Source organism: Drosophila biarmipes, chromosome 2R (genome assembly GCF_025231255.1).
Source record: "Drosophila biarmipes strain raj3 chromosome 2R, RU_DBia_V1.1, whole genome shotgun sequence".
NCBI lineage: Eukaryota > Metazoa > Arthropoda > Insecta > Diptera > Drosophilidae > Drosophila > Drosophila biarmipes.
In genome coordinates, this window is record NC_066615.1 from 9,336,450 (window position 1) to 9,349,068 (window position 12,619).

Genomic DNA, 12,619 nt, shown 5'->3' on the forward strand with positions numbered 1-12,619 from the left:
AACATAATTTTAGTGAGAAATGTTGGAATGTATTTTGAATCTTTTAGCTTTTACGTTTCCTTCCTACCTTAATATTATATTTATTTAATAATAGGTAATCTGCATTACTTTTTTTAACCTATCCGTAGTTCCATAATATAATTCTAGTTTAAATAGTACTGGAGCACCCTATCATTAGGCTCCAACGAAATGAATAATTACACAACACTCAAAGCATTGGTAAAAGCCAATAAAGATGAAAAGGATAAACATTTCGGATCCTTTTCTACCTAAATATAATCAGCATTCCTTTTTTTAACTATCCGTTATTCCATAATTTATTTCTAGTTTGAGTAGTACTGGAACACCCTATCATCCGACTCCAAAAAATTAAAATTAAAACATCACTCAAAACATTGACAAAAAACAATAAACATGGAAAATAATAAACATGGAAAATAATAATCATTACGGATCACTTCCTACCTAAATATAAACTTTATTTATCAATAAATAATCAGCATTACTTTTTTAACCTACCTGTAATTCCATCACATAATTCTAGTTTGAGTAGTATTGGAACACCCTTCGACTCCCAAGAAATTAATACTTACACAACACTCAAAGTATTGGTAAAATCCAATAAATCACTTTCTACCTAAATATAATCTTTGTTTATCAATAAATAATTAGCATTCCTTTTTTAAGCTATCCGTTACTCCATAATTTATTTCTAGTTTGAATAGTACTGGAACACCCTATCATCGGGCTCCAAAAATATTAAAATTTAAACAACATCAAAACATTGATAAAAACAATAAACATGAAAAATAATAATGACTTCCTACCTAAATATTACCATTATTTATCAATAAATAATTAGCATTACTTTTTAAGCTATCTGTAGTTCCATCACATAATTCTAGATTGAATAGTACTGAAACACCCTATTATTCGGCTATAAAGAAATGAATACTTACACAACACTCAAAACATTGGAAAAAAGAATAAAGTTAGAAAATGATAATCATTTCGGATCACTTTATATTTTCATTGATACTGATATCATTTCCTATAAATAATAAAGGAATAAAGGGTTTATTCCTTTTAGCTTTTTTAAGAAAATTAAAATAAATGGCGCGCGCTCTTAAATTTTACTGGGAATTCATGGTTTACCACCTGGTAACACTCCGCCCTGCGACCATATGATTTTTGCCGAGTATTTTATTTCCAAATGTTGTTACCTAAACACGAGCACGTCAAATTCCTGCAGGCCGCCAACGAAAAATAGCCAGGTACACGGAACAACGTAATATTTGAATGGTGTGATCTGCCAACCAAGTGGATTCGAATTGAGGGTAGCCCAGTTCCGGTAAAGGAAGCAGAACACAAAGTCCTTGCAAGATGATGCGAAATTTCGGGATGTTATCAATAAGAAGGAGCAGCTGGATGGCCAGCTGGTGCACCAAGGAGCGGGCGTTGGCGTCCGCCATGAGGCTAAATGCACCCGCACCGGCGACAGGCCACCAAAAGTTCTTAAATTGCCATGTAACCGATAACCTCCAGCAATGTCGGAGGGTTCACGAGAGCGCCAAGGCGGAAAGGGAGCCCGGCAACACCAAAGAGAACGCGAGAAAACCCGAGGACCTGGACCGAGCCTACGAAGTCCTTCGCACCACGCTGCCCAAGTTGTTCGTGGAGCCACTGGACTATTCCATCTACAGCCCGGGCCTGATCTTCCACAACAACATCACTGGCAAGCACACGGTGGGCCTGTACCACTACGTCAAACAGATCGCCATCCTGCGGACGGTGGGCCACCTGAAGTACGCCTACGTGAAGTTTGAGGTCCTCAAGATCACAAAGCACCAGGACGACTACACGGTGAGGATTAGGTGGCGAGTGCGGGGCATTTCCGGGCTAAAGGTCATGTTCCAGTTCTGGAAGTACAAGCTCTGGCAGCTAAAGGAAGTGCTGAAAGATCAGGAGGCCTGGTACGATGGCTACTCTATCTGCTACCTGGGCGACGATGGCCTCATTGCCAAACACATCGTTGACAAGGTGATGCCGGACGAGAGTCGGGAGGCGGTTGAGAACCCCTCCGCGACGGCGCTTCCTCCCGGTTCCCTGGCGGCGACCTCTTCTCAGAAGATAAATTGCCAGTGAAGTCGTAGCTAGCTTTAAATGTTACTTATTTATTGTATTACTAAACGTAATAAACGGAAACTGTGAAAATGTTTAGTAACTGCATTGAAGCTTTGTACTACATTTGATTTCAAATCGTCACTGCTTGAACGCATACACCGATCCCTTTTTGATATATTTGTAGGGGCGCGAGCGACTCCGCTTGGCAAAGGCACTTATATAGGGCTTCTCCTTGTTGTACTCGACGGTGCTTTGCATGGAGCCCTCTGTTTCGAGGAATATATCAAAGCTGTAGATGGTGCGAAAGAGCTGGGCATAAAGAATGCGCTCGTTGGCCTCCAAGTGTTTGGGCTGCAGCGAGTTGGTCCAAAACTCCATCATCTAGAGGAATTTAGTTAATAAAAACGTAAAGGATGTGGGGTAATAAGTTCTAACCTTAATGGCCGAATTGTTCTGGGAGGTATGACAGCCATTCCAGTGCACATTTAGAATCCAAAGAGGCATTTCCAGTGGATAATTACTCGGTATTCTGATAAAACACTCCATTTTGGCGGAGCCCCTGACGATAACGGCGCGGTAAGAGTTGTACGTAATGCCCTTGTCGTCTGATGAAATATTCAACATATCAGAAAGTTGCGAATGAAATTCTTCGTGTGTTATGGCAGTCCATTGGACAAGACTGCAGGATAGTCCAGCTGGGTAAATGTTCTCCTTCATGGTAAACAAATCAATGTCCTTGTAAGTCAGCCCCCGAATCTGCTGGCTCAAACGCATCCAAGAGTTCCAGCGCCTGGTAATGCGATCGATAATCTCTCGGGTGTTCTTGTTCAAGTTAAGTTCGTGATTGTACAGCATAGAACTGTTGACAGTAGGAATCGAGCACATGGTTTGCAGCCAACAGAAAGGTTTTCCAAAGTCCTTGGCCTTCAAATAGCGCACACATTCTTCAGCGGTTAAGTCCGAGTTTCGGAGCTGAAAAGTATAATTTTAGTTTTTTGAGCAACTGAGGAAATCTTCGGTCTTACCTCGTATTGAATTCCGGGAATGGGTATTTCATTGCCTAGGTCATTGGGGTACAAATGGCGTAATAGGTGATGGACAAAGTTTGTATCACTGCGAAAAAAACAAAAAGTTGTAAAAAGAATGTTTTGCCTGGCTTCTTTAGGACTTACCCCTGGGTGTTGGCATTGCTGGAGTAGTTAAGCTGGCCCCAGACGGTGGCACATTTAATCAGCTCAAAGTAGCGAATCTGCAAAATGAGCTGATTCGCACCGACGTCTCCAATCTACAAATAATTAATAATAAATAATAATTAAATAAGTTATTGAAACAAGGGAAGCATGTATACGCACCGTCATGCGAATGTACAAGGGATGAGGAGCCAGTGCATCTTCCAAGCCATTCTCCACAGGCTTTTCCGGTGAAGGAGATTCCTTATCATTTTGCCCAGGGTGCAAAGTGGCGTACTTCTTTTCCTTCAGCAGCTCCTGGATTTGGGCCTCGCTCTCATAGCCCACCACCTCGGCGGTGAACGTTTGGTCCTCGCTGACCCGTTGCAGGGATTGCAGGATGATGAATAAAATGTACAGGGGCTTCGGCAGATACTTGACGACGGCGCTCAGCTTCCATTCCACGTCGAGGGACAGTTGCAGGGCATCATGCAGCGGCTTCGTGGCTCCCTGCAAGGTGCGCAGGGCAGGGGCGAAGGAGTTGTATCTCTCAGCGTGGCTGAGATTGTCCTGCAGCAGTTCCTGCTTGGAGGTCAGCAAAGCGCTGTACTGCTTGTCGAGATCCTTTCGCAGACGCAGCTCGCAGTCCAGACGATGTAGGTGCTGTTTGTGGCTAGACAACTCCTCCTTATCGTTGGCCATGCTGGGCAGCTTGCTGGCGTACTCGGACTCCGAGAGGAGCTCCAGATTGGTGTCCCTGCTCTTGAACTTCTGGCAACGCACGATCTCCTTCTTCAGGTGGCTCACCTCGTAGAGCAGGTTCTGCAGCTGCAGCCGGCTGAGGTCCACCTTGCTCTTCTCCAGGTGCAGCTTGTCCCGTCCAGCCTTGATCTTGTGCTTCACCTCCCGGTTGGCGTGCTTCAGCGCCACAAACATCAAGGTGGCCGCGGTGCGTGCCTCGTCGACCGACTGCCCCTGTAAAACGCGGAATGAGCGGGGTTTTGAGCTGCGGAAATCACACTAACCTTGATCTTCGCCTCCATTATGCCCTCGATGGCCTTTTGCAGCTGGTCGAACTGCGTATTTAATATGGTTTCCATTTTATTCGCAATTGTTTATAAATGCCGCAAAAATCTGTTTAATAAAATGGCAAAGTGCCCAGACTGCTTAAACGGAGTCTGCCTTTACGGTAAGTGTCAACATACTTTTGGTATATTTGCCATGAGCTGCAGCTGCAGTCATACTTACAAGCAGCTTTGTAAATATAATTAAAAAAGAACTATAAATGTTTTAATATTTGTTTAAGGCAGTAATAAGGCCCTTAATTTAATTGACACAATGCTGCGAATGCTTCAGAAACGAACCAGCCTTATCAAGCTATTGGTGCCCGGTCCCCGGCTTCATCAAACTATTGCGCAAACGGCGATAAAGGTGCACCACAGTGATTACATGTATTATAAATAAAATAATATTTATTAATACCCATTCTTACGGTATAGGAAATCCCAGTGATAAAGCCCATAAGTATTCCAAAGAGCGACAAAACCGTGGGAAGATGGTTTCTGGGAGTCAGCGGCATGGTCTTTGTGGCCGTTGGCTTAGGTGTGTAGCGTGCCTTTTATCAATTTAGTGGATGCCAACCAAAATATAACCTTTCCAGGCGGCGTAACCCGACTGACCGAGTCCGGACTTTCTATGGTCACCTGGAAGCTGACGGGCGAGCGGATGCCCAGGACCCAGGAGGAATGGGTGCAGGAGTTCACACTGTATCAGCAGTATCCTGAGTACAAGCTGTGGGTATTTTATCCATTTCCTACGAGCCCAATTACTAAATCCTCCTCTGCACCCTTAGAAAGAACGTTAACATGACAGTGGAGGAGTTCAAGTTCATATTCATGATGGAGTACATGCACAGGATGTGGGGGCGTGCCATCGGTGGATTCTTCCTACTGCCCGCCATTTACTTCTGGAGGAAGGGATACTTCTGTGCGAAGACCAAGAAGAGCGTACTCCTGCTGGGCACCCTGATCGGTCTGCAGGGTCTGATGGGTTGGTACATGGTCAAGTCCGGACTGGAGGACCGCTTCCAGGATCCCAACGATGTGCCGCGCGTCTCCCAGTACAGATTGGCCTCCCATCTGGCAGCTGCCTTCATCCTGTACTCACTCTCCTTGTCGCGGGCCCTATCCCTGCTGATTCCCACGAACACGTTCGTGATCCAAGCCAAGAAAGCATTTAACATTAAGGGCCTGACACACCTCACAAAGGCAATGGTCCTGCTGACTGCCATTTCCGGAGCCTTTGTGGCCGGATTGGACGCTGGGCTGGTGTACAACTCCTTCCCAAAGATGGGCGACAGTTGGATTCCCGATGATATGTGGCAGTTTGAGCCGATTCAAAAGAACATAACCGAGAATCCGACGACAGTGCAGTTCAATCACCGCATCCTTGGCATCAGCACAGTGACGCTAACCACAGCGCTGTGGCTCGTGACCAGGAGGATGAAGTTGCCCAAGCGGGCAAACTGGGCCATCAACGCTGTGGTGGCCATGGCCTGGACACAGGCGACTCTGGGAGTAACCACCTTGCTCAACTACGTGCCTGTGCCTCTGGCGACTGCCCATCAATCCGGATCGCTGATTCTCCTGAGTTTCGCTCTGTGGCTATCACACGAAGTTCGCCTGTTGAAGTATCTGCCGAAGTAAGGGGCAAATAAATAATCATTTGTTGAAACGAATTGCTTGTTTATTTAAAATCAAAATAAATGCTCCGTCCTCTTGTTTTCAAAATACTGCTTATCAAAATTTAAATACCTCTCCGTGGTAATAACGATAAGCAGTGCAAATGTAATAGCAACAACCTTTTATTCATTCCTATTCAATATTCATTTTCACACTGTTTTTGTCCTCCTGCAACTCCTTGTACTCAACATTCTTTGCGTTTAAGCATGCACCTACGCCCTTAACGTTCTCCGAAGACTTGGTGGGCTGGTTTGATTGGGAAACGTGATTGTACACCGCCAGAGCCTGGGCCACGAAGCCATTGACATCTCCAGGATTCGATGGCAAGATCATGGTGTTATTCGTCTTGGCCAGCTTCTTAAAAGCTCCAATGTATTGCTCGGCCAGCGTGAGGGAAGCAGCATTCTGTCCATCCTGAAAAATACAATGAGAGAGGAACCATTTAAAAATGTAGTAACCAATTTTTTTTTAGCCTATAATAAATATAATTTTGGGAAAATCTGAAGTACGTGGCAATTTGGCTCTCATCGTATGTTTGAATACAGGCCTAGCACAGAGTTCGAATTTGTGCGCGCTTTTTTTTTGGTGAACACAGTCCAAAAGCGGAGAGTCTCGTCTGCGCCGCCAGTGACAATGGACTCGTTGTCCGGGCTCACGGAAAGATGGAGGACGCGTTGGGTGTGCCCGGACAGCCTGGCCACTTGCTTCAGCGAGGGATAACGCCACACAGTGACCTGTGGCTGCGCCAGACCGTGTGTGGTTACTATTTCCAGCGAATCCCGTGCCCAGGCCAAGTTGCTGATCTGGGCGCCGGTATCTATGCATTGCACCTGCTTGCCAGTAAGCACGTTCCAAAAGCGTAAGCATCGATCGGCAGACCCACCGCCACTGGCCAGCAGACCGGATTTATGTGGCGACCAGCCCAGCGCCTTGACCACTGCCGTGTGCTCGTTGAAGGTGTGTATGGGCTCTGGCCAATCGTCCGTCCACACCAGCAGGCGGTTGTCGCTGCCCCCGCTGGCCATGTAGTGATGGCTAGGCGACCACTGGAGGCCACACACCTCGAGCCTGTGTCCGCGCAAGCAGCGCGTTATGTGCGTCGGTGGATTGCGGACATCGCGCTGCAGAATGGTGCGGTCACGAGAGCCACTAGCTAATCTGCTGCCACGCCATGCCAGCGCAGTCACCCGCGCCGTGTGCCCGTCCAGTCTATTGATCTCTTTCCGCCGCTCGATGTCCCAGATGGTAACGTAGCCCAATTGGGTTCCAATGGCTACCTGACGTCCTCCACCGTGCCAGCTAACTGCTGTGACCAGGTTGTCCTCCCGATTAAAGTCGCACAGCCTTGTCACCTGCCCGCTGAAGGCACTCCACAAGTAAACCGAACAGCCTAGACCCACGGCCAAAGTGTTCTCCGACGACCAGTCAATGAGGTTCAGGTAGAAATCATCCTGCAGGTCCGGTGCATCGAGTATCTTGTACGGCCGTCGCGGCAGTCGGCGCACTGGTCTCTTCGAGATGCTGAGCAACCGTTGACTGCTCTCACTTACGTTTGCAAAAGGAGTACGCAGCGGTGGCGCACTATTATTATTGGCAAATCCGTAGAGACGCTTGTTCTCTCGGACCTTGAAGTCACCCGTCTGGGCATGAACTTGCGCGGCCTGCTTGCAGCTTTCCAGGGAAGAGATCTGATCGTTCAGAAACTCGTTGCGCAGCAGACAAGAGTACGCGGAATTCTCACACAATTCGGTGGTGTCTTCTGGGTCGAGCGCAAAGTTGCGAGCCCACTCATTGCCAGCCCGTGTGGGAATGCAGCGCAAATCCAGGTGCTCCTTCTTGCCGCCTGTGACGCCCCGAAGTAAACGGCGTTCGTACTCCGGTTGAAACATCTTCGCATTCGAATATGTTTTATTTTGTTGTGTTGGTTGTGTGAGGCTTGTCAAGGTGTGCACCGATCACAAAGAATTTAAGGGATAACGCCTAGCTTTCTTCCTGCCCGGAGTCGAGAATGAAATACTCACCAAATGGGACAGCGACTTGGCGATGGCCAGCAGACTACGGGCTCTGGCGTCCGCCACGGCTATGATGGCAGCCGCCTCACCACTGGCCTTGTTAATGTGCTCCTGGCGCTCGGCCTCTGTGGAAGAAGGAATCTTGAGTACTGACTAAATTCCGCAGGGTTCAATACCACCTACCGGAGGCTAAGATTCTGGACTTCCGCTTGCCCTCGGCTATATTGATTTCGGCCTCGCGAACACCCTCGGATTCCAGGATAGCCGCTCGTTTCCGCCGCTCAGCCTCCACTTGCATCTGCATCGCCTCGTGGACCCTGGTGGGCAGCTAAAGAGGGGATTATTTGTAGGGATCTTCATTATTTAACCAACTAAAGACCGCAACTCACTCGAATATCACGGATCTCGTAACGCAAACAGGCGATGCCCCACGCCTCGCTGGCCTTGTTGATCGAATCAACGATGCTGACGTTCAGGGACTCTCTTTCCCGGAAGACCTTGTCCATGGACATTTTGCCCAGCTCCGATCTCATCGTCGTCTGGGCCAGTTGTGTTATGGCGAACTCCGGGTCCTCCACGCCGTACGAAGCTTCATGGTGATATAACAGATATAAGTGGCGTGCCGGTTCGGAAATGGATATGAACCTACCTTTGTATGGATCGATGATACGCAAGTAGAGCACTCCGTCGATGCTCAGGGTCACGTTGTCGGAGGTAATAGCACTCTGCTTCGGCACATCTATGGCGATTTCCTTCAGGCTCTGCACATATTTGATTTTGTCCGCCACCGGCACCAGAATGTTCAGGCCGGGATCCAGGATCCTATGAAACCGGCCCATGCGCTCGACTACCCAGGCCTTGGAAACGGAGTTACGGGTTAGAGTCGGGTGATCTGATCTGATCTGATCTGGCAATAACACCTACCTCTTGCTGGGGCACAAACATAACACACATGTTTATCGGGGTTGAGGCCTTTCCCCTCCGAGATTGTGACGGAATCCATGAGCCGGCGAGCAAGAAGTCTTGCTGCAAGAAGGGATATTTACGTGGCGTTTCTAGGTAATGCGCTGCTTGACGACTTCAACACAAACCTGGACCAAACTGGGTAGAATTCTTTTGCTCAAAAGAAATCTTGACATTTCGCAATATATGTGCCGATTTTAAGAGTCAAAAAATACTAAGAAGAAAACATTATGATAATCTGGAAACAGGGTGCTTCACATCGCATGGAAATCGATTAATTTTTCGTATGGGGTATCCAAATGGTAGAATCGAATTTTGAAAATACTTTTTTAATGGGAAAAGATGATTTGATATATTTTCTGTGTTAAAGGAATTATTGCTGGGGCAGTGACAGTAAGCAAAGAGCAAACACTAAGTATTTATTTGATTTTGTTTTGAGTACTTTTAACTGAAGGTCTGAAACACTATAACTAACCATGCGTCGAGACCTGCACTGCTTTTTGGTCAAGGATAAAATCCAGGCTTCAATATAGTTAAGTTAATTTGACAGCTTTGCATTGTTAGGCTGATAACAGAATTTCACATCAAATTTAAGTTTGATTATTAACCAACGTAAGGAGGTTCAAGTTATTCAATTAGGCAGAGTTGTGAGACATTTTTATTAACGAAAAATTGGTAAAACTATTTAAAGAAACATGTAATAATTAAAAATAATATTTTTTAAGCTATTTTCGGTATATATGTACTTTAATATTGTTATTACTATAATTGAAATATGTTCATTTAGTAAGATAGCTTTTATTAATTATCGATTACTATCGGTTGTTAATTTTAAAATTAAACATCCGTCACCAGCTTCCGGCTTTAAGCTTGTGCTCTGGGAAGCGCCCATTTTAACCACGACTAACCTGAAGACAATCCGAAACAATAATCTCGGCGACAATGACCTAAAAATTAAGATTTCAAAGAACAGGATAGGACGCTAGATGTATTTGTCGGAAACCGCACGAAAGTCGCATTATGATATGTGCGGCGGTTGGTTCCAGAAGCGATGGAAAATAAGTGCATGGGCTGGATTGCCCTTTGTGCTTAAAGGGCATATATTTTTTAATTAATTCTATTAATAATTTTAAAAAATATTAGAAGTATGGTATTTCCAAGAAGAGGTTCAGTTGTTCTGTTTCTGACTTATTACCTGGCAGCTTTAAAACTTGGAAACGGACGGACGTGGCTAGATATAAGTGGTCAAAAGAGGCTCCTTCAAAGCATTGCCAACTTCTGGCTGAAATCATTATTCATTAATTCTTGTCAAAACGAAGGAAGTTTTTAGTATTTTCTGCTAAAGTTTTTAATAAATCTGAGGTACTAAGCTTAACTTACCTCTCTAAAGGGAATTCCTAACTGGAACTATCAATTATTTCAACAAAGAATAAACAATTTTTTATTCATTGTTACTGACAGAGTTTTTAGGAAATAACAGGCATTTCTGAAATTGACGCACAGACGTTACCACACTTCCCGGATTTCTATTTCCTTGACGTCAGAAAGTTTCCACATGAATTAAATTTGTGGTTAACTCAATTAACCGTCAAACGCCTGAAGCAAAGGACTCAGAGTGGCTACCCAGCTCTTGTATAAATGAAAACTAAATCTAATAATTCGAGCATATGTTTGAGTGCGCGGATGTTTGCTCGAGTCTTGACACCACTCTGCTCTGTTTGTAGGAGTATTTACCATTAGTTGCTAGAAATATGGTGCAAGTGACGCATTAAGAGCATAAAGGAAACCGCACTAGCCGAGTGAACGGGCCAAACCAACAATGTCAACCACTAAGCCGTTAATAACGGGTGCGTTCCTGTGGCTCTTTTAGCTGTCGTTAGTTATCTGCCCCATAAATTAACCATCACCCTGTTTAAGTCAGAGGATGTTGGGGCCAAATCGGGTATAAAACGAACCGCGCCGGAATAAAGGGCACAGTCTTCTTCAAAACCCTGCCGAGTGTTGTTTCCCAAGTGCACCAGTCCATAGGTCAAGATTGGAAATATGAATCTCTACATTGTCCTTGTGGTGGTATCGGTGTTCCTAAACCTGATCCAAGCAGCGCCGAGTGTGGTACGTACAATAGAGTGCCTACAGTGTTTTTGAAAACATTTGAAAAATCCAACGTTACAACTTTTGAAATTTTAGGATTTTCCCAACGACGAATTGATGGATGGAAAATATTTATGTGAAGGTAACAAAGCGTTTAATGACCCATTTATGTTCAGGAATGGTCTACTCAACTTGCAACCTGCATTATTATTATTATTGTATTTCAAAGTTTTGCTGTACATAAGCAATTAATCCCTAATTTCTTATTATTTTGACCAGATATTTCCGCGTTAAAACAATTATGTAGCGGAAACAGCGAAAGCTTACGACAAATCGGATTTTCAAACGACGACTTATCAACAACATCGCCCTTATTTAACGAGTTTTACAAACTCTTCCTAAGAAATGTGAACCTTTTTTTGTCGAAAAACAAAAATCTTGAAGCCCTACAAGAGAGGTTATCGCGAACAGTTTCGAAACGAGGTTTAGACAGCATTGGTGGAGGACACTTGATAAAGAGGACTGAAAGTAGACGGCTTCTAAGCGACTAAGAACTCCTTTGAATAACTATTTGCCACACCATTGACTTTGACCATATCGAGAACCGAAATGAAACCGAAATGTAAATAAAAAGCTTGGGCTTTATTTTATATGTGCATATAAAATGATGTAGCTACTAATTGTTAATAAATTATTGCATTTGTAAAGAGTTTTGTTTTCAGCCTTGTATTTAGAAATCCCTGAAAGCAAATTTTACCAACGATTTACTAACCTTTACTAATAATTCACGCTTCATCCCCAAAAGCTGGTTTGAAGAAGTACGATGGACCCTTCATAGTTAGGTGAGTTGCGCCAGATACACCGTCAAATAACAGATACACGTGAAGTCCCATTGTCTACCACACTTATCAAAAGTTAAAGATTAAACGGCTGCTATCAGGCCTTATCCGAATGTTATCGGAAAAAGTGCTGTATATAACAGTATGTAAATGTGCAGATAACAGGTCCATATAATATGTGGACCTAAAAGTTAGAGTGCCTATTTACCCACAAAGAAGGTGATACTTGTTCGAACTAATCCCTTAACACGTCTATCTGTATCCCGCAGATTGATATCCGCTGCCAATGGACAAACGGTGGTGTGCTACGAGTGCGGCCAGTCGGATTTCAAGGCAAAGTTCAGCGCAAAACCCTGCGGAGATCGGTTTTCGGCCGGAAAGATTGGGACAGGCCACCACCGGGACGTGGTTCCCTACCTGGTGAGGATGGACCCCGTGTACAAGGACACTTGGGGCAGTAAGCTGAAAAGGAACTTCGATGAGATCGACAAGGCCTCCGCCAGCTTCAGCATTCTCAACCAACTGGTCTAGAGACACCCTCTCAGGCCATTTTAAATGCTCACGGATATGGATACCGACCGAACCGCGAATATACTCTTAAATGCTTCATGTCAAGGGATTATAAAAAGCAGAAATAAACAGTGTGCATCCTCATAACTGGTACGATTGAAACGAGCGTG

The 12,619-nt window shown here is 44.9% G+C and overlaps 6 protein-coding genes across 7 annotated transcripts; 3 read left to right on the top strand and 3 right to left on the bottom strand.

Annotated features, from left to right (window-relative positions):
* The first annotated feature begins 1,177 nt into the window (after positions 1 to 1,177).
* LOC108026771 (uncharacterized protein C6orf136 homolog) lies at positions 1,178 to 2,229 on the top strand. The gene has a single exon (XM_017097915.3). The coding sequence runs from the start codon at positions 1,384 to 1,386 to the stop codon at positions 2,143 to 2,145; it is 762 nt and encodes a 253-aa protein (XP_016953404.1). The 5' UTR covers positions 1,178 to 1,383; the 3' UTR covers positions 2,146 to 2,229.
* Positions 2,155 to 4,477, bottom strand: LOC108026772 (THO complex subunit 5). Its single transcript, XM_017097916.3, has 6 exons — positions 4,319 to 4,477; positions 3,477 to 4,268; positions 3,297 to 3,409; positions 3,150 to 3,237; positions 2,560 to 3,096; positions 2,155 to 2,505 (listed from the first exon to the last, which is right to left on the bottom strand). The coding sequence occupies exons 1-6, from the start codon at positions 4,391 to 4,393 to the stop codon at positions 2,263 to 2,265; spliced, it is 1,848 nt and encodes a 615-aa protein (XP_016953405.1). The 5' UTR covers positions 4,394 to 4,477; the 3' UTR covers positions 2,155 to 2,262.
* A 37-nt stretch (positions 4,478 to 4,514) lies between these two features.
* LOC108026769 (cytochrome c oxidase assembly protein COX15 homolog) lies at positions 4,515 to 6,030 on the top strand. The gene is made up of 4 exons (XM_017097913.3): positions 4,515 to 4,724; positions 4,793 to 4,895; positions 4,954 to 5,086; positions 5,146 to 6,030. Exons 1-4 carry the CDS (start codon positions 4,632 to 4,634, stop codon positions 5,996 to 5,998), a joined length of 1,182 nt encoding a protein of 393 aa, XP_016953402.1. The 5' UTR covers positions 4,515 to 4,631; the 3' UTR covers positions 5,999 to 6,030.
* Positions 6,031 to 6,138: 108 nt separating this feature from the next.
* LOC108026770 (stomatin-like protein 2, mitochondrial) lies at positions 6,139 to 9,373 on the bottom strand. Its single transcript, XM_017097914.3, has 7 exons — positions 9,138 to 9,373; positions 8,971 to 9,072; positions 8,696 to 8,903; positions 8,436 to 8,635; positions 8,230 to 8,374; positions 8,056 to 8,171; positions 6,139 to 6,448 (listed from the first exon to the last, which is right to left on the bottom strand). The coding sequence occupies exons 1-7, from the start codon at positions 9,183 to 9,185 to the stop codon at positions 6,167 to 6,169; spliced, it is 1,101 nt and encodes a 366-aa protein (XP_016953403.1). The 5' UTR covers positions 9,186 to 9,373; the 3' UTR covers positions 6,139 to 6,166.
* Positions 6,476 to 8,034, bottom strand: LOC108026768 (fizzy-related protein homolog). Its single transcript, XM_017097912.3, has one exon. It carries the CDS (start codon positions 7,921 to 7,923, stop codon positions 6,559 to 6,561), a length of 1,365 nt encoding a protein of 454 aa, XP_016953401.1. The 5' UTR covers positions 7,924 to 8,034; the 3' UTR covers positions 6,476 to 6,558.
* Positions 9,374 to 10,995: 1,622 nt separating the features above from the next.
* LOC108026882 (uncharacterized) lies at positions 10,996 to 12,615 on the top strand. Of its 2 annotated transcripts, XM_017098079.3 has the most exons (4): positions 10,996 to 11,121; positions 11,197 to 11,242; positions 11,906 to 11,942; positions 12,209 to 12,615. In XM_017098079.3, the coding sequence occupies exons 1-4, from the start codon at positions 11,053 to 11,055 to the stop codon at positions 12,468 to 12,470; spliced, it is 414 nt and encodes a 137-aa protein (XP_016953568.1). In that variant the 5' UTR covers positions 10,996 to 11,052; the 3' UTR covers positions 12,471 to 12,615. The 2 variants fall into 2 exon arrangements, with proteins under 2 accessions (XP_016953568.1, XP_016953569.1); XM_017098080.3 differs by lacking the exons at positions 11,906 to 11,942; positions 12,209 to 12,615 and adding an exon at positions 11,380 to 11,807.
* Positions 12,616 to 12,619: the final 4 nt, after the last annotated feature.